The sequence below is a fragment of the Gavia stellata genome, chromosome 9 (assembly GCF_030936135.1).
Source record: "Gavia stellata isolate bGavSte3 chromosome 9, bGavSte3.hap2, whole genome shotgun sequence".
NCBI lineage: Eukaryota > Metazoa > Chordata > Aves > Gaviiformes > Gaviidae > Gavia > Gavia stellata.
The window spans coordinates 10,181,778-10,202,406 of record NC_082602.1 but is presented as its reverse complement, the minus strand read 5'-3'; the positions used below and the strand labels follow the sequence as shown (position 1 = coordinate 10,202,406).

The 20,629-nt window shown below is 37.3% G+C and overlaps 1 protein-coding gene across 2 annotated transcripts in view; it reads left to right on the top strand.

Moving 5' to 3' along the window:
- WAPL (WAPL cohesin release factor) overlaps positions 1 to 20,629 on the top strand; it is a 69,383-nt gene that overhangs the window by 21,930 nt on the left and 26,824 nt on the right. The window contains exons 3-4 of one of the 2 annotated variants that reach the window (XM_009807695.2): positions 4,589 to 4,707; positions 18,368 to 18,463. In XM_009807695.2, the coding sequence (XP_009805997.2) occupies positions 4,589 to 4,707; positions 18,368 to 18,463 (215 nt within the window). The remainder of the gene's footprint in view (positions 1 to 4,588; positions 4,708 to 18,367; positions 18,464 to 20,629) is intronic. The other variant, XM_059821251.1, reaches the window with a different exon arrangement.

Below are 20,629 nucleotides of genomic sequence, written 5' to 3'. Positions count from 1 at the left end.
AAAAGGGCCAAATTGATACTGATGTTATATGAGAAGGTTGTGTTTTCAGACAAAAAACCCCTTGATTTGTTTTCATAAAATTTAATTATGATGAGACACTTGCATTCCAGCCTCTTTGGAAAATGGGTTTAACTTACAGGGCCGCTTCTGAAATACTCCATCTGAGTCCCTTTCTTTGATGAGTCTTTGTTCAGCCATTTATTCCAAGGAAAAAAAATCGCTTATACAGTTAATGCAGCTGTCTCATCAAAAACTCATCAAATAATCCTTTCAGCTCTCCTCTGGAATCTCAAAACATCTACAGTTTGCATTCAGCACTACATTCACCAAGGAGGCCGTTATACTCTGAGGTATCACAGATTATTTCTCCGAAATATTTTCCTAAGAGATTCCCATGGCACAGGTAGATGTAAATTTGTGTTTTGTTAGTTTCTTAATACACTTCTCCACTTCTCAGGTAAGAGGTACCTCTCAGTACCTCCACTGAGAAATGCTTCACCTTTTCTTTGGCATCTCCTTTGCTCTTTGATTCTTGTTTTGTGCTGCTGTAGCCAGGTGAGATTTGACTTGCATTTTTTCTTCTGAAAATTGAAAGGGTGACTTGAAGTTATTCCCCTAAGTTGCAGCACACTCCCTAGTTAAAACCTGTAGTACAGATTATAAAAATGGGGAGTCTGATGTTGCCCTAAGATTTGTAGGGCTCCTTGATATAATTCATGCTGTCGTCTCTCAGACCTTTGAAAATTTTGACCATTGTGATCACTTAGAACAGTCCTATTAAGGTCCTTAAATATGGTGATGCTGAGTCTGAGAATTTGTCAAGGACTTCTGGATCTAAGCCTGAAGTTGCAGTAAAATATGTGACATTGCTGTGAGGTATTGTCTTTACATACTGAAAGAAACTGACTTTTGCGTCCATGGAAAATGCCAGGTTTGAATCCAAGCCTCAGAAAAAGCTTTCAGAACATCTTGCGCAATAAAACCTTTTCCTGAAATTACAAACATTACTGAGAGGTGCTAACGCTACCTGGGTTCTGTGCATGCTGTTCTTTTTTTGTACTAATGAATAAATCCACAGATAAAAACCGTGTTCCTGTTCCAGGTTGACAGGTGAGATGCCAGATTGCCTCTTTGTATTCCAGCCCCAGAAATTCCTAAGACTGATTTTGACATTCTGTGCATAAAGAACGTTATATGGCACCGTCAGTTTTTCAAGAGATTTGATGCTTTCTGTTACAGTCTTACAAAATTTTTGCCATAATACCATAATACTGATTTGGTTACTTACCATAATCTAGGCCTATTTTTATGAAACATTTTAGAATCTTAGTATAAAACATCATGCGAAGATTTTCTAACTGAACTGGAAGTGGACTATTGCTTCCAGTCTAGTAGTTCACAGTTGAGGGAAAGTAAGTTTAATAATAGGTATTTAAATGTTTCTGCAAATGAAATTTAAGGAAGCACTAAAGACTAGATGGACAATATTGTTAGTGCAGGAAAAAATGCAAAGTAGATAAATTCAGTTTTAGTTAGACTGTCTTTCACTGGAGTGTCTTTTCTGTTGTTTACTTGTACAATAGGCTTGCCTGCTGAAATGGTTAAAAGACACCAAAAAACCCAAAGAAAAGCCAAACAAATACAACAAAAAAAAAAAACCCAACCCAACGCCGAGGTGCTCCAGCTTTTAAATTCCTAGATGCTGTTCACAGACTTTTATTTTCAATGAAGGTACTTCATAGCTTTATGAGCCTGAGATTTTTGGTGAAGCTTTGAGTTCTAGTTAAATTTGCCACTTTTTTTGCCATTGCAATCTAAAATTCTCTCATGTTAGTCGGTGTAACAGCCCAGTGAAGCAAAAGCCCCTTTCACTCATCAGCCTCCCAGCTGTAGTCTGCCAGAATGCCAGGGGCTAAAAGTACTGAGGAGACTTTACTAGATCCGGAACAGTACCTGTATCGTTTTGCTAGCCAGAATACTGGGTGACTCTAGTAAAAAGAAGCTTGTAATACCGGAGGAAAATGACTTAATTACTTGACTGTATTAATCAATGGGGAGTTGTAACCAAGAAAAATCTGAACTAATGTCAAAGAAGAGTAAGGCTTAACCAAAAATAACTTTAAGCTTCAGTTTTGAAGAGCAAACCTGTATCTTTGGAATGGTGTAACAGTTCTGGAAAAAACTGTGCTATCAGTTTGTCACTGTCTTTTTCTAAAGATCCTGCCATGGTTGTCAGTGGTTTGGGTGGTCGCTAAGATTTCTAATATGTTTAACTTCTGAACTTGTAGTCTCAGAATGCTTTATTTCCCACCTGTTCAACTGGGACACCTAGGACTATGTTAATGCTTGTTTTACTACATTTCATTTTGGCCAATGACAGTAAAATTGTTACAGAAAATGACAGGCATTGAAAAAAAAGAAAAAATGCTGACTAAAATTAAATATTTCCACATCTCTATGTAGATTGACATAAAAAGGATAAGAGCAGTTGCCCTGAAACCTTCCACTAAAGGAAGGTGTGAAGACCTATCCTCTCTAACATGCTTATTTTTATTTGGTTCACTTCCTTTGTCACTATATATCTCATAAGCAGTATAGTGATGATGATGTACAGTATTCTTGATTTAAATTTTAGTAGCAGTATCCTGTTACTGTAGTATAAGTATCGCAGCTTAGCCTTTTGCTTTGTAAATCAGTTCTGATACACAGCTTAACCTTTGTGTCATGCATTCATTTTCCTTTCAGTGATAAAGATGAGATTCCTATAATCTTTTTGGATAATAAAATAGCTTTTGTATATTAGCGTCTAGCACTCAGTTCATTTCTGGTGAGCAAACTTGCCCTATTTTTTTTTTTCTTCCTTTGCATCTCCTCAAAAACTGAATCACCTTAATTGGGTAAATATTTTTAGCTGGTTAAGAGTACATCAAAGTCCTCAAAGAAAGAGTCCTGTTTGGACTTCAAAATCTTCTGCAGAATTACCCTCAGGCATTAAAACAAAACTGGATTGTTTTCTTCAGGAATTTTACTGTGGTGTTGCCTTCTAGTTGGTCTTTGAACATCTTTCCAATTTTAGCTGAGATAGGCAAATTATCTCAAAGATTATAAATGCCTTGAAAACGATTGGATAGAGGAGAAAAGGCCTTACCTGCTCCCATATTGGAAAAAAAGGTCAATATGCTCATGGTTTTTTTTGGGGGGGGGGGGAGGGGACCATCTTGCATTTCTAGAGTGACTTGCATGTTTGTAATTACTGTAGTCAAGTAATAGCTTTTAATCTGCAATAGGAGAATCCAGTTCTGTTGGTTTGAGTTTCTTTGGGAACTGCATTTAGGGCCTGGCTTCTTCAAAATTATTTCAGGATTTGTGAGGATGTGAATCAAAGCAGTTTGATTTGACTCCTTTAATTGGTAAGTTCCAGCAAAGAACTAAATTCACTTTTATATAGATTTGGAAGTAGTTTTACTTTATTAATGAGAATTGGTCTGTAATATTTTTCCTCTGTTAGACTAATTTTATCAAAACATCTTTTGAAGTCAGTTATTTTTAGAGGGATTGTTCATGTTGTGTTCTTAAACTCTTGAAAACCAGTGGGCTGGGATGCGAGAGGCTCGTTCCAGTAGATGCCTTGCAGCGGGTGTCCTTCCTGCTCTGGTGCTGCCAAGCCCATTGAAATTTACTCCAATTTAAGAAACTTCTGAGCCATTTTTTAAGAATGCTTATATCCCCCAGATTAGGTAAGTTTTGTGTCCTTGCGAGTGCCATTAGAAATTTGCTTGCCTGATTCGCTTTTCATTGCCTCCTCACCTAGGTGCTTGGCCAGTCCTGTTTACTGGATGTGAGTGCACTTGGGATTAGAGTAACCGATCCAACCTGCTTGTATTTTTGCAGTGCAGTTTTCAAATAGTGGCAGCTTCTCTGGGATAGGTTAGTTTTCTGAACTGTTTATCAGATGAAACAGTGCTTCTCTGTGCATGTCTTTATGTCTTGAAATCTCTGGTAACTTCTGGTTTGTTCCAACTAAAAGAACATGAGCTGGTCTCCAAGGGATAATACTTCAAATACAACACAAGTTTGAATAAAAAAAAATAGGACAAGAAGTTAATTAGATCAGTCAATTGCATATTTACAGTCCAAAACTGAGTACTAGAACTACTGGTAAGGCACGTATTGAATACATTGAAAGACCCTTTCAGCGGTTCCTTCTATTTGACTCCTTTCTGAGCTGATGACCATATTTTTTTAATACTGTTTATAGCAGAATCAGCAAATACAAACAGCCCTCATGAGAAGTGAAGTGGGATCAATTCTTTGGTCCTGTAATTGTAGTGGGAAGTAGTATTGTTCTAAATCTTAAACTTAAATTTTTGAAGAACCCCCTCTACTGTTTAATCTATCTGTTGCTCAGAGTTGTAGCAGTAACCTGGGATTCCCAGGAGTATAAAATGGGAAATAATAACTTGAAGCTTACACAATGGGCAAGAGGTGCTATAATAATTGTGACCATGTACCTTGTAGTGTATCTTCCATGTATTATGACAGTCTGTTTTTTATACAGTTGTTTCATGTCTATATTTACCTTTTACAGATCTTCTGGAGTTTTCAGAGGATGCATCTGGTGTGCCTGAAGGCAATAAGAAATCCACAAATAAACAAGGTGATAAATCTAAGGAAAACACCAGGAAGATTTTTAGTGGGCCAAAGAGGGTGAGTAATAATACTGAGACCAAGACAAAGTCCTTATTTTAATTAACTCTTCAGTGTTGGTGTTTCTTCCTATATAGGTAACAGGGCTTTTGTCCCAGTCTATACCTGCACTTGAGATAATTTGTTGGCTTTAAAGATTATATCTAGAAAAGTAAAACCTTGAAGTGTAAAATTTTTGTATTGATTACTGGGATTTTCACTTTTCAGATGCAGTTCTGGGGTTGCACAATGGTAACGTGCAACCTAGATGCATTCCCTTCTAGATGATTGTTAAAGCAAAGCACCATTAAATACTATGTGGGGTGTTTTCTTTCTTTGCTCTCCCAAGAAATATCTACCCTATTATAGGATTGAACCCTTCTGAAAGCTTCAAATTTGGCATTGGTATAGTCTTTATAAGGACAAGTGCCTTTATAGCATGTGGAAAAGATTCTTGTTGGTTCAAAAGCAAAAGTAACCCCCGATCCCACCCCCGTATACCCAAACTAAGTAGTGTTCAGTATGAATTTGCCCTTTCGTACTGTGAATGGAGCTTATTTTATTGATGCTAGGTTTGATTTATTTTATCTGTTATTATAGGTTACTCCGTATTTTGAGGCTTTTAAAAATGTGCATATAGCAAAAATTGTGTTTAGCTATTAGGTGAAAGTTTGCAATAGCGGGATCCATGTAATCTCCCTTAAATGAAGTTTTTATGACTTGATTGTCCATTTCTAAGGCCTTTTCACACGCTTTTTGCATAACACGTTCCCATTGTCTGGTGATGAGAGTAGCTGTCTCACCATCGTTGCAATCCAGAACTGGTGTAATAAGAGAAAGAGGGAACTGGAGAGGGAAATGCACTTGTATTTCTCCTTTCCCTTTGAGTTCCGTAAGTTTTGCAAGACGTGGCAGTTGCATGTTATAATAGAAATGCTCTTTTATGTGTTCAGCAGTCTAACAGTTCTAAGAATGTGTTTAAAAAATATTTTCCTTTTTTTCCTAAAGAGTTCTAAGAATTAAATCCCACTCTAAAATCTCTTGTAAAGGTAGCTAATTACTTCTGTTATATGATAGTTTCACCTGAAGTAATTTTTTAGGGTGTTTTTGGTCTTCCAGAATCAGAAGATTTATTATCTCCCCAGCTGTGTTGATATATAATAATTCTCCATTTAAAAATGTGGATTTGTGGATGGAGGACAAATTTGTTTTGTTTCTCAAAACATGCAAGGGAGTATTTTCATTTGGGAGGACACATGACCAATAAGTACTGTCAGTTCTAATGCCCTTTTGAAGAGAAGTGTTTCTTCTTGACTTTGGACAGAATGGGGAGCTTTTAGCTGCTAACTCTTGCCTCCAGGGTTTGAAGTCAAGCTATATCTGTATGTGAGGAGGGTCTTTTCAGGACTGAAATTGTATTTCTTGAAGATGAGAGTTCTTAGTGTCTGCTGATTAAATAATGATTTTTTTTTTAAAAAAAATCAGCTTCCTATCGGTGAGCATGTTACAATAGATTGAGAAACAGAAGTACAAGGCATGTAAATTTAACTGTACCTTTTTTTCTGTATTTTTAGCATAAAACAGCTGTGGGTCTTCTGGTAAATATGGAATTTTTTTAATGTTTAAATATTTATGTGCTTCAAATACTATTTTGTGTTTTGTTTAATTTTTATAATTTAAATACTTGAGGGTTTATGTGAAAACTACTTTAATTTTGAATGTATATATCATGAAATTATGTGGAAAAAAACTTACAGCAATATCACAGTATATGAGAGAAAATGGTTTCAACTCTAGAAATTTCTCAGTTGGGAATAAACTTAATTCAAGTGGGAAAGGGGAGAATTAAACAGCCTTTTTGACCCTGTAGTGATATAATGGACCGAGAAGTAAAATTGCTCTAATTGCGATTCAGATTTTAAACTTTAATGTTCACTAATCATATGGCTGTTACATGGAGTTACTAAAAAAGCTTGTAAAGCTTGTTCTGATGGTAATTAGAGACGCTATAATTATCTTCTAAACTATAGATGTAGGCTCTTAATCTCAGTTGCATCTTAAGGGAATTTTCATTCTGGGAATTAAAAACAATGAAATAAAAGTATTAACCTGACCATTACTAAATGATCTAAAATGTGTATATATATCTCTCTGGAACTTCTTCACTGTCTCATCACCATTTCTTTTTCTTGTTGAAACCAGAAGATATAGTATTAATTATTTTCTCCTAGGTGGTGATGTTAGAGGTATGGCACTTTGCATCACGCTGAGCTGAAAAGTAAACAGCTCTGTTATTCGGGAAGCAGCAGGTGGTATTGTTAAACTTAAGCAGATCCAGAAAGCTGAAGTATTTTTTCCAGTTCGAGGTCAGCAGGACTCTCATCCATGTTTGTGCTTTTGAAACCTGACTGTTGTACTCTAATGTTAAAGTCCAGTTCTTGAAACTTTGAGCGTATGTGTAATAAAAAATTACAGACATTATTGACTTAGTGAATAACAGTGTTTCTAAAAACTGCTTTTAATGTGAGGAGTCTCACTGAAATCACTGACTATTCACACACATAATAATGAGCATAAAAGTTGCAGTAGCGTGTACATCATGATAGGTATGTAAAGTCTCAACCAGAATTCTGCTTTTAAGTGAATTAAATCTCTTTATCCTGAGCCTGAGTTACAGGGGGAATATTATGTTCCATAGCAACGTAATTATGTACTTAAAGTACATAAATATTGGCATTACTTGACTTGCAAATTATGGGTGTGAAGCATACATGAGTAACATCTGCAAAAGTTTGTTTGCAGCTGTTTACAATTTTAATTCGACTGGTTCAGTAGCTCATGCTCTGGCATCTAAGTCTGGGAACTCTATGGGGCTGTGATATGCCCGCCTCCTGGTCGCTTTGAGCTTACGTCCCCTTCTACAGATGAAACTAAATCTCAATTATCAGGCAAAAACCATTAAGGTACGCAAGAACTTTTTTGTTGCTATGGTCCAAATCTGCTCAGACTAAAGGCTTGAAAATAGGGACAATAAAAATTCTTTCATCAGATTTCTTGCTCCTGCCCCTCTCACAACAGATTTGGGCTAGAGTCAGCAAATAAGGAGAATCAGTTTTTGTAGGAATACTCTGGAACAGTTCCCAATGGTCTTATGCAAACTATGTATGTCTCTAAATAGGAACCTGGAAAAAGAAAATGTACGATAAAGAGAACTAGTCTATCCCCAAACTTAATCTTTTGATTGATCAGTCCTAGAAGTTGATGACTCTGCCTGGTATTTTGTGCCAGAACTATACTGTCAGTTCAGCATTTCTGTTGTCCAGTGTGTCATTAAGGACCACCAAATCATATGAACTGCAAATTTTCTGGCATGGTCCTCTGCTCTTAAACTTGAAACGCATGATAAAGAGTGACCGGCAGCTCTATGCTGATCCTAGTTCTGCCTGTGGCCATAGGAAGCCAACTTAGACAAGGTGAATACTGATTACCTTTGAATATTCCAAGGTAAGAATGTAAATAGAGATGCAAATCATAATTAAAAGGTATGGGAGCCTTTCAGCTTGAGAGGCCAGGGAGAGGGGGAAGACTATAATCCTTCTGTTAGCGCTCTTCAGTACTGCGAAGACATATGGGAAGACTTAATGTGTCACATGAAGTGGGGCAAAGGAGGTATAACAGAATAAAGCACTGACACTTTCGAGTAGACATACCCCAAAGCAGTCTTCATGTTGTGATTTTGCAAAGTAGCATGAAATTTCAAGGTATTAGATGAGTGCTCTATCAGGATTTTTTTTCCCTGTGCCTTAGAATAGGTGAACTTTAGAAACAAGTCTTTCGGAATTAATTTCATAGATGTTGTTATTTTTCGCACTGAGTGTATTTCATAAAGCTTCCATGCTAGTATTGACAGAATGCAGTTTAGCACCTATAAAAGACTGACATTTTCTTGAGAGGGTAAAACATACACTTTTTATGATTGGTAACGTGAGGAAGAAAGTACTCGCTGCATGGACAGTCTACATTGGTGATTCATGGACCATTGCTCACACTGAAAACTAACCTGAATGCTAGTCCGTTGCTGAATGACTTCTGACTTCAGTTAAAATTTGTGTATTTCCCTTAACTACTCACTTTTGCAATGAGAATTGAATGTTTGTAAGCCAATTTAAACTAACGTTAAAAAACAACCAAAAAAACCCCTCAAACCCAACAAAATGCAACCTATTGTTAGGGACTACTTTTGCCTGAAGAAGACAAAAAATACTGACAAGTATTTGGTGAAGCTGTGTTTGCTCTCCTTTTGCTCCACCTGCTCACTCCTGTTCCTTTGCTCCTTCAGTTTCCCAAGGTTGTGTATTGAACTAAATTGAGGAACCCATCTGTGTTTAAAAAATAATCCACTAAAAGGAAACATTTAACATAAATCTCAGTCCAGTTTACCAGGAGACTGTAAACAATTGTATCCATTCATTTGAGGGAACCAAGAGAGATTAAGTCGTCTTAACCTGGTTAAGTCAACATTGCAACTGAGAAATGCTCACTAAACACAGCCAGTGTTAGCAGGATTACATGCATTGCTTTGATCAAGTAACATTAATAGAGTTAGTCATGACAGTAGTGTTAAATACGTGAATGAAATCATTGCTGTATTCAGACATGGCTTAGTCAACAGACTGCTTCTGAACTCTGTATCCAAGATAAAAACTTGATGCAGTCACAACCCTGTAACTATTTATTGCTTTTCATGTTTTATTCAAGTTTTACGAATAACTGCTGTGTTTTGTGCACATCAAGGTACAGAAATCTGTGCAAGATTTCAAAGTGTGTTTTTTTTGGACAGATCAGTTGGAAGGACGTGTTAAATCACTACTGCGTGAAGAGCACTAATTTCCAGTTATCAAGTGCTGAACCAGCAAAAAAAAAAAATTATTTTTTTTTTTCTTCTGTGTGACTTCAGTTTGATCTGCAGCTAGTCCATAGTTCATTATTTTATTGCATCTTTCTTGTCCTGTAGGCAGGTTTTTTTCCATGAGTAGGTTGTTTCCATTGAGTTGCCATATTCCTGTTAGAAATTTTAGGCACTGTGAGAAACTGTCAAGCCTTGAAAATAAAGCTTATGTGCGATCCTGTTGTTCCTAATAGGATTTGCTGTAATACAAGTTTAAGGGTATAACCTATGAGATCTTTTACAGGTTGATGTGAGCTTTTTCCACTGGTGCTTCATGCTGACTGGAAAAAGCTATAAATATCAGCTGGAAACAAATGCTGTGTCTTAAGTTTACCTGAAGTCTAAGATGAAATACTTGTACCTGATCTTTGAAAGTGTTTTGAAATTGAAGTACGAAACCATGCATGGCTCTTGGTTTGACTGAGTAATCTTACAGCTAATATGACAATGATGTGTGCATGGGAGGGGGAAGAAAATAGGCTGCGCTGTAATTTGTAGTTTTCCACTTAGCTTGTATTATGCTTTACAGTAGATGTTTATCAAAGATATCCTGCAAGTAACATTTATTTTTGCTTGCCTGCAAATGAATCTGTGTTTCCCCAAATTAAATTTTTAAAGATTTCTTTTTTTAGGTTTTAGATTTAATGTATGTGAAAGATTAATCTTAAGTGCACGACCTCAGGTGGCTCTGGTTAATTATTTTTCCATAGCTTATTTTAAGTAAACAGTCTTGGAAAAGCAGCCGTGGAAGCATAAATTTAAAGTTTTGCTATAGCAGTTATAGCCCTTTTTATACACTTAATGGTAGGATTACAGTAGACTGGTCAGAACTAATTTTAAAAAGAACTGCTTGTCTCTATCTTGCATAACCTTTAGGAAAAGAGTGCCCTACCAAAAGGATGAACAGTTATAACAAAGCATTCTTTCAGTGATACTAAACTGCTGTTACTACACACATCGAGATGCTATTTGCATCCTAATTTAGGATGTCAAAATTGCATTTTTTTATAGGAAAGATTATAAGTTGACATTTGCTATTTTGACTCTGTTGAGGAGTCGAGCTGAATTTGGACAATCAAAATATTCTGTGACATCTCTGGCTTGTTTCAGTTTAGTGCTAAGCCAGCAGTCTGTTTCATCAGCAGTTTGACAAACAGTGGTGGTCGGATCTGACAACCTGTGACAGCACGTTGCTGCTTCTGCAGTACATTCCTTTCATTTACTGGTTGGTGCTTCTGGCAGATGGTCTGCCCAGTCCTGAACTGAAGTGTTTTTTGGGTTGTTTTTCCTCCAAAAACCATGTGTAGGAATGATGCACAAGAGATGACCTATTCTAAGTGCTCACCAATTATAAACACCATGTGTATTTTAAGCAATTTTTATATTGCTGGAACAAAAATGAATTTTAAAAAAAGATAAAACGTGATAAAAGGTAAGCATAAATCTGTTTCTTAAATAGTTGATTTGTTAAAAACCAAAGCTTCATATTGATATGATTCTTTCACTTAACCTTTGCAAAACCAGATTCTTCGGTAAGCTTACTTATTTAATACTGGCTTCCTAGTGCTTACCATTCAGGGATTTATTTTTTTCTTCTATTATTAATGTAAATAGACTAAACCCAATTTTTAAGTTAGTAAACAGGATAGTAATCAGGTCTGGCAGGTTTTTAGATTAGTCACCTAATTTGAAGAGTGAAGCAGCCACTGTAACTGTACTGAATTGAGTTGGGGCATAATACCTTGAAGCCATCTCAGAGTGAAAGCAAATGCCCAGAGTTGGTCTGTTAAATTCAAGATAATTGTTTGATGCTGATTAAAATAATTTTCTTCCCACTCCTTCATACTAAACTGTGGTGAAGAAGGGTGTATTCTGGTAGATGCTGAACTGAGATCCTTCCAGCTGGTAAAACTGCTTCCTCCTCTGTCCTCCATATGCAGCGGTTAGGTAGAACTGTGGTAGCAATGTTATTGGAGGTGCGTTTCTTCTCTTACGCCGTGTCAAGAAAGATGTTATCAGTTGAGATGTAGCTCTGTTCTGAGAAAGGTAGGGATGTGAAGTGCAATGTGAAGGTAACAGGCTAAGTCCTCATAGAGGCAAGAGGAACAAATGAAAAATAAGCTTTGAAATTCTTCTCCCCTTGTGTGTACTGGTGCTTTTCAGGAAGTAGAGAAATCAAGTTGAATGGAAAATGTTTGATGTCACAATGGAAACTTTGTGTTTTATACTTCCAGCTCCTACTGGTAGTAACTCTTAGGCAAGAAGCAGAGATGCATTAAAACATTTTTGAAGTGAGATTCTGTCTTGCATCTTCGCATTTTCCTTCTCCCATCAGTTGCGTAGTTCCCAGTAATTAACTCAGTGTTTTAGTAGTTAGGCAATGCAGGATAACTGTGTAGGATAAATGTTACGTTGCACAAGGCCTCAGTCCTGTAGAAAGCTTTAAAATGGGAAAAACACTCAAAGAGATTAAAATATACCAGTTTCATTAGCCAGTGGGAGCTTAATCTATATGCAGATGAATATGCAAAACTGTCTTCACAGCTCCCATGTACTGTATGAGTGTGGTTGATTCACTCAGCTCTGTGACTTTATGTACATTAGATAATAGTGCGATGCAACACGAGCACATCTTGAGAGCGAAACAGCTGGTGTTGAGGGCCCATTACACACATCTAGAAGTTTTTCCTTTGGATTAGCTTTATCCTGATCTGCTTTAGGGAATGACCAGCAACAGCTGGCATGAGGTAGGTGCTCTCTGGAAGAGCATCTTCAAGTTTGGCTTCATTGGAAAGGAATCAGGTAAGCATAGTCGGAGACTCGGTGATGCAAACCATGATGTTGTAACTGAGGACATCTGGGAGATTTATTTAAAAAACGTTTTACTGATCCAAATGGAAACGCTTATGTGGGTGTGCACACACACACGTGCACTCCCGCCATATGACCTCTGGAATTTCATTGCTGTTGCAATTTTGTAAGGCTTTCCTGTTAGTAGATTGATACGCTTTGAGTAGATTAGGATTAACGGGGGCAGGGAGGGGGGTGCAGGGTTGTGTGTGTCTGCCTTTATGTAGCAACAAAGAGGGCAGGAATTCTGTCTAACAATTTTTACAAGGATGTGTTTGTGCCAGTACAGTTACTTGCAAGCAGGTGCAGGTTTTTCTGTTCTCTTGATTGAAGTGATATGTTTCCAGTATTGTGGCGATATGTCTAAACTATTGTACCCTGTCCCTTTTAATTAGACTTAACATAGGTTTAATGCCAAATTAGTAACCATTACCATATGGCCTCTGCTTCTGAGCTGACCAGTTTTGAGTACACTCAGTGTGTAAGCGGCATACAGAACACCATTAGCTACTTCTGTAGAGAATGAATCTCAAGTTTGATAAACTGTCTTGTTTCTTCAAGTTAAATTTTCATGTTTCACTTGAATGTTTGATCCATTGTCTTGTTCTGGCCTTGTAGGCTTCCTTTTGAGCTTTAAGGAAGAATAAACATTTTGCAGTTCTTCAGAAGCTGATGCAAGAAAAGCTTCACTGACATTTTTTTCCCCTGCTCATTGTGTTGTCTGCTGCTGATACTCTTCAACCTTGTCTGACTAACAACTTGTAGTTGTCTATCTATGTGCATGCATAATGTTTTTTGTGTACTGCATTAAATGGTATAGCAGCTTCACGATGAAGTGGTCCATGGCACCCAGAGGTAATCTATTGGCACTAATCTGCTACTGTGATCCAAATGATGGTGATTCGGTTCACATTTTGACCACTGAATAAATGACTTGGTCTTGGTTTGCCTCTTTTTTTTAACTGCTGTTGGAAACTGCTATCTTATCCGGAGTCCAAGTTAATTTTTTTGTTATATACACATGGCCCAGCTTGTGCTGAATTGATATTCCATCTTCCTGTTTTGAAGCGTAATTTCTTTTTCTTTGCTCTGAATGGATGTTCATTCCTCTCCCTTTTCAAAAGAAACAATCCATTATGAATAGTTCTGTGCTGCATAACATATTTGTTATCTTTTTCCTGTTCAAAGTGAGACATGTGGGACAGAGTAGTACTCTTAATGATATGAATACTGTGTGGTAACTAATAATGTATTTTGGTGTTTTGTTTGTTTTGGGGTGGTTTGGTTTTTTTTTGGAATGTGTAGTTTTGACAAGCATCTGGCATACAGTCTTACTGAATGCCCTTCAGATATAAATAATGCATTTATCAGGATATCTGTTAAAAATGTTTTTGGGTTTTCCTTTGCCACTGTCTTCTACCTTGGAAAGTGTTCTTGCCTGCAAATAGCTGCCATCTGTCTTGTTTTGCTAGTATTTTCAGCATGACTTATGTCCCTGGCTCTTATTTTCTCCTATTCTTACATCTGTGAATGGCAGGTAGTGCCGCATCAGTACGTACAGAGTGCCAACTCTTGAAAATTTCAGCTTTGAGGCTTTCAGGAATGGGAGGTTAAGCACGACCCATAGTTTATGCCATTTGGAGATGATCTTATAAAACTGACAGCCCTGTGCATTTTGTAAAATCCCTGGCATTAGTTCTGGTTTTGCATCTTAGTTCACCCCGCAGAACCACATGCAGAGTCCCACAGTATGATGTGCTTTATACCCTCACTGGAATATTTGTGCCCTTTCAGACATCTATCTGTGTGTAAACAGCTGTCAGTTCTATACATACAAAAAAAGGGATCTCTTCTGCTATTCAGCAGAAGCTCTTACAGCTGATTAATATTGCAGAACTTACTTGTCTTAAGAACACAGAATTCAAAGGGGTGATGTACTTCCACTTGCATCTATTCTAGTTAATCTTGAGAGGAAGAATTCTTAAATAGAAGTCTGCATTATTTGAATAATTGCAAGGTTGTCTTGTCTTTTAAGAGAAAGTGAGTCAGTTTCTTAAATTACTGCTGCTTTAATATCAGTGTGGCTTCTTCAGGGAAGCTTGTTATCACAGGCATTTGAGTTGCCTTAAAAAAACCCCACCGAAACCAACCAAACCAACCCCTTTGCTTTTGTGATCAAGCCCTTCTGAGAAGTCTTTGTTCACTAGCATGCATTTGATCTTTAATACTTTTCCTGGCTTCAGTTCTGTCACACAATAATCTAAAGCGAGTCTACGTGGTGCTTACTGATTGATCAGTATTGGTGCAGTTTCTTCACAATTGTTTTGGAAATTCATCTTCGTTTTGTGTTGCAAGGGAAAAATGTAAAGGTTGCTTTAAGAGGTGGTTGTAAAGCAGGGTTGTATTTGCCATGTCCCTGTGAATTGTAAGAGCGGCTCCAAAGTCTCTGGATAATGTGTTAGAACTGATTAGAACATACTTCTTTGGAAAGCAGTGTTGGATTTTTGCAGGTGTGTTTGGTGGTTGAGCTGTGTGCCATCAGTGTGAGACAGGATACTGGACCAGGCAGTAGGGGTGCTGGGGAGCAGCGTCCACTGTAAAAAGAAATCTTGCTGGGAAGGCATGGAATCACAAGCGAAGTTACTTTCATCTAAAAGTGGAAGATAGTACAAAGGGTAGTGGCTAAAACTAACCTTCCATAGGTATTGAGGTTTTAAATAATTACGGTTCTCAGTTACAGTTTAGGTTCTGTTACACAAGAGCTATTAGATGAAGATACCCTCATTTCTCAGAACAGGCATTTACTGGTGGCATTACTTGATTTCTTAGATAAAATGTGGCTTTCTTGTGTATTGTATTGGCAGTGCCTCAACAAGGTGCAAAGTGCTGTGTCACAAAATACTTTGGGATGCCCTAGCTTTTGATTTAGTAAGGGATTAAGGAAAATCAGGGAAGAAAAGCCCATTTTTGGCTGTTAAATAAAAAGGATGCCATCTTTGACTCAGGAAGCCTCTGAGCCCTGACTATTTAGAAGGAATTGTCTTTATCTGTTTGCCCTGTTGAGCTCTTTCCTACGCATCAGCTGTTGCTCTCTGCTGAAGAAAGCACACTAATGCTGTGTGGACCTTTTGGTTGTGCTGGCACAGCTGTTTGTATACTTTGTTCTTATTCCATATTGAAGCACTGAACTTGATCTCTGTCATCTGTGCTTCCTTGCTGTATACATGTGTATGCAACAGAGGTGCTAAATTTTGAAAAGCTAATACTGCAGATGTTCTGTCGCATGGTCAGCAAGGGCCCATCCCAACTGCTGCCTGACTAAGAGGAGCTTGAATGCCAGCGTGACTCTGCTCCCTCTGCGCCTGACAAGGGCTGTGTTGGGTTTGTCACGGAGCACAAGGCCTGAAGAAAAAGGAACATGCAGGTGGGGCACAGGTAAAGAGGCTTTATGTACCAGGGCAGCAAGTATGGCATGCTCTTCCCTTGAACTTCGTAAAAATGGGAGTCCTGCAGAGAGCAGAGCTTGCCTTGGTCTGTGCCCCTGTTGTTTCTGCATCGAGCTAAGAGAATGGCATAAATCTAGGATCCTGTTGTGTGGGCTGCATCTCCGCGCAGCACCTCCCCACTGGGTGTGCTGAGCCCGACACTGCTGTTGCAGAGACCTGAAAAGCTTCTGTGCAGCATGTAGCTCCCAGATGGGAAATTCAAGTATATTAATATATTAGTATCTTTTTAACCAGAGATAGAATACTATTTGAGACTATAACTGAGATTTGGGACTGTTAATAAAGACTACCCTATGTTCATAGGACTTTGGCAGCTGTAATGCTGTACACTGCTGTTAGAATTGTAGTAGTTAAGCTTCCCTGCAAGGTTAAGAAGAATTATGCATCAGCTGAAACTGATACTATATATATATGCTGTAGTTTCATGCTGGTTACTTGATTGAGTGCATTATTTCCTTGAATTATCCCATATACTAGGATATGGCACCCAAAGCTTACACCCTCTCTTCCCAATCTTAAGTGTGCACTGAGATAACTTGTGGAACAGTTGTGAGTAATTCAAGAAAAAAAGTGTCTAGAAAATAGTTAGTGGGTCTTTTCCATTTCAGACATTTGTGAAACATTGTATCTTTCATGATTAAAAAAAAAGCATCTTTGTTACTAAGTTGTCCTTTGTTTGTTCCAAACCCTGAGTCCCGTTCTGGGTAAGAATTTGCTACTCAGAAACGTATAGGAGAAAAGAGAGTTAACCTTTTAACCATTTCATCAGCAGTTAACTTTTTTCCAGTAAGGATCTATATGACACCATCTTCCTATTTGTGGACAGAGATGTCCTCTCATAACTGTAGCAGCATGAACTTATAACTGGTTTCTCAGTTTAACTTTTTGAGCTTGGTGGGATTGTCAGGAAATTGGGCAAGTTAGTGCTTCTGTTACTTGGGAAAGTTAAAAATTGAAATTATCAAAACCCTTATTTTGGTATTACTGTGTGTGGCCATGTGGCTACATGTAGCTGCTGAAGGACTTTGTATATCCATCACCTGAAAATGTATTGTTTAAAAGAGCTTCCTTGTAAAGTAGAGAAAATTGTTAAGATGATGGCCATTGCATACTTGTTGCTGAATGGTACGTGAGCACTGCTTTAAAAAAATAATTAAAAAATCCAGCTAAGTTAAGTTTCTTATGACCACATCAAAGCTCATTGTAGGAGGGAAAGAGGCTTTTCTCTTGTCTGGAAACTAAAATGATTTCGTGCTTGAGAGGTCTCTTGGGCTCTGAAAACTCATAGCTGAGATTTTCATTCTGCTAATATTCTTTGAAGTTTTGTTAGTCAGGACTTTCTCTTCTTGTAAAGAATGGAAGGATGCAGCACAGTAGAATTTTAACAGTAATACAGAAACTCTTGACTTACAAAATCCACTTTCTAGCTTTTGACATGCCAAAACCTTGCTACACTTCATAGAGTGGTATTCAATCCATAGCTGGTACTGCTAGGTTTGCTACATGTAGCCCCTCTGTGAGCTGTACTTGAGCCACTATCTGTTTTAAATAGCTGATACATTATATTTTGACAGAAAATTATTTTTAATGCCCAACTTTTTTAAAAATATTTTTTCCACGTTTAAAATGCTATGTAAGTGCGTGTGAGGAGGTATATAGTTATACAGTTTAAACAATATATGGCATGCTGGGAAATTGTGAAAATTGTAATGGTATATTAGTCTGGAATATTATTATGCAATTAGATTGATAAAATCAGGTGCTAGAAATATAATTCTGTCTTTGCTTCCTCTAAGAATTATATTGTAGTTCCCAAAAATTCAAGGATGGTAAATTTTGATGCATTTTGATTTGCCTTGACACACTTTTGAGCAGGAAGAAAAAAAGGCTTCTTAATTTATTAATATGGATGAAGGCATTTCATTTGAGTATTTTCTATTCCTCCAGGCATCAAAGTCTATATCAATTCTACATTTTGATTCTAAACTAGTCATATTTTCTACTGACACGGTGTTTGCTATCATGTTTTTTCCCCCATAGCTGTCTGGTTTTTTTTGTCTATTGGAAGGTTGCAGACCTTTTATCTTTGAATAAATTTAAAAAGCAGAAAAACTGAAAAACCCTTGGAATACATACACATCATGTCTTTTGCCATTTGAATGGGTCCGTATGTCTTTAAAACCATCAGATGCTTCAAAGTCTTACAGGTTTTTCCGGTATATATGATATTGAGAACTTGTGTTGCTGGGAATACAGAAGGGGGAGAAATGAAGCTCACTCTACTTGTTTGGCTACATTATTGCTACAGTAATTTTTGAAGTATATAGTGACTACTGGTGGATTTGCTTAAAAAATAACTTTCATTTTTCTCTTTTAGTCTCCCACAAAAGCTGTATATAATGCTAGACACTGGAACCAGCCAGAATCAGAGGCTCTGCCAGCACCACCGGTTTTGAAAACGGCCAGTGTCCCAGTAAGTAGACTGTTTGTTTTTTCTCAAGTTTGATAAATCTCCTTTTAAGATTCACTGATATTTTTTGAAACACAAGTTCTTGATATCTGGTAATGTCACAGTAATTCAGAATGAAGTCCACTTTGTGATGTGAGCCATTGGGTATTTGATAGGAAAGAAATTGTCAGTGGAAATACTCTAGAATGGGATCTTCCATCTCATTTCAATATATAGATACAAAAAATACTTCAGTCAAGTTATGTTCCCTAATCTGCTGAAGCTTTCTAACAATGGACTCCATTTTGTCTTCTGTGAGAAACCCTAGGATTAACTTGCTAATACCCATAGAAATCGGCAAGTTACAGGTCAAAAAATGAAAACTTAAAAAGAGCTCTTTCTGTTTCATTTATTTTTCCTTTCTAATGGTGTAAAGTATTGTGAATTGCTAACCGGAGTCTTTAGACACTATGAAAGAAACAGAATTTTCTGTATACAGCCAGAAATGCTAATCGGGACATATCAGATATATGCATGTCTTTACAAAAAGTAAACAAGATGTGAAAACAGTTCTTAAAGTAACTTGTTTGTTCAAAAATCAGTGATTGTTTTGAGGCTTAACGTAATTGTGTTTTAACTCTTTTGAGACCCTTAGAAGCCAAGGTCTTGGGCTTATATGTGTCTGTAAAAAATGTGTTAATGATTATCCTAAGAGAGCATTGTACATTGTCAGTAAACTTCATTTCATTTGATGCTTTACTTACACTAGTTGCCTGAGAACAGAATATCAGAAAGCACATATTTTTGCATTGATAAGTCTTCAGCTTTTGTTGTCACCAGTTTCAGGGTTTTCTGAATTCCACCTCTGTGTGTGGTGTTCTGATACTAGCTCCTCTTTGATTTGTGGTTGGTTTTGGTTGCATCCTCACAGTATTCTGAACAGCCTTCCTTCAGTGTTAACTGCACTGCCTGGAAAATGTAGATGACTCATTTTAAAATAACCATTACCGCTAGTGTTTGAGGAGAGAGCAGAAGTTTCAGTCCTGGGTTTCTCCTAAACCCCTTGCTCAATTTAATTATGTGCACTTGTACTGAAGCTTTTGTTGCTTACTGAATCTTTGTATTGATACTGATTTTTTTTTTTTTTTTTTTTTTTTTGTCAAGTGCTCTGATAGCTAACTTAAAGGCAGATTTTGTCTGGGTCTTCTCAGACAGACTTTGAATATATCCTCTTCGGGCTAGGAAAATGTCTGTATCATTCATATTCAGACAAGCCATTTTGTCTTCTGTCAAACTTCCACTTTGTAACTGGAACCATCAAAATATTAATTCAGGAATATGGCAGAGGTTTGGCTGAACAAACCAGTTAAGGGAATTTGTTTGTATCTGCTCCTCATGTTATGATGTACGTCTGAAGTTACTTCAGTCACTTTTTTAACCTTGATTTACGTGTGTATGATCAAGATTTAAGAGTTACGAGATAAATGAGCTTTGATCCAAATGTTCAGCGGTAATCACTGCACAGATGATCCTGTCTCTTCAATTTCTGTAGAAATTTGTTACCTGAAGAACTGGATAAATTTGTCTTAGATTTATGGTGAGACACCCACAGCATGCAAACTACTTATGCCAAGTACTTTTTCTTACGGCCTCTCCAAGCTCCCTTGGAATTTGCTTTGAAGGGGAAGCCATTAACCAAGACTTGGATGAGATACTTCAGTGGAACTCCTGTGTTCACAGACTGATAAAATCAGAGTCCTCCAGTATGTGGTGTAAACCAGCTTTTCAGGGTAGTTTATTAGTGTTTTGCCACTGGAGCCCAAGTGAGCAAATACTGAAGTACTGCACAGTGATAGAGGCAGCATGTAAAGAATATTCTGTTAATATAGCAGATTGTTTTGGCTTATATTTTAATTTTGACTGTCAGTGTACAATGCGCAAGAAGGCTTTCTCTCAAAATATCCCCTGGAGTGAGTAACAGTTAATGCATCCTCTATGCCTGCATATTTAATTCTATTTTTTTAGTCACCCTTTAAAAAACTTCTCATTTTTCTATGTAAGGAGACTAAGTACATGATGTTACGTAAAGATTGAGGGTGAGTAAATAACCACTGGCACTGGCACTTGCACATTTAGAATTTGGCATTTGGAGGTCTTTTTCCTGTATGCCTTGTTTTCTGTAGTTTGTCT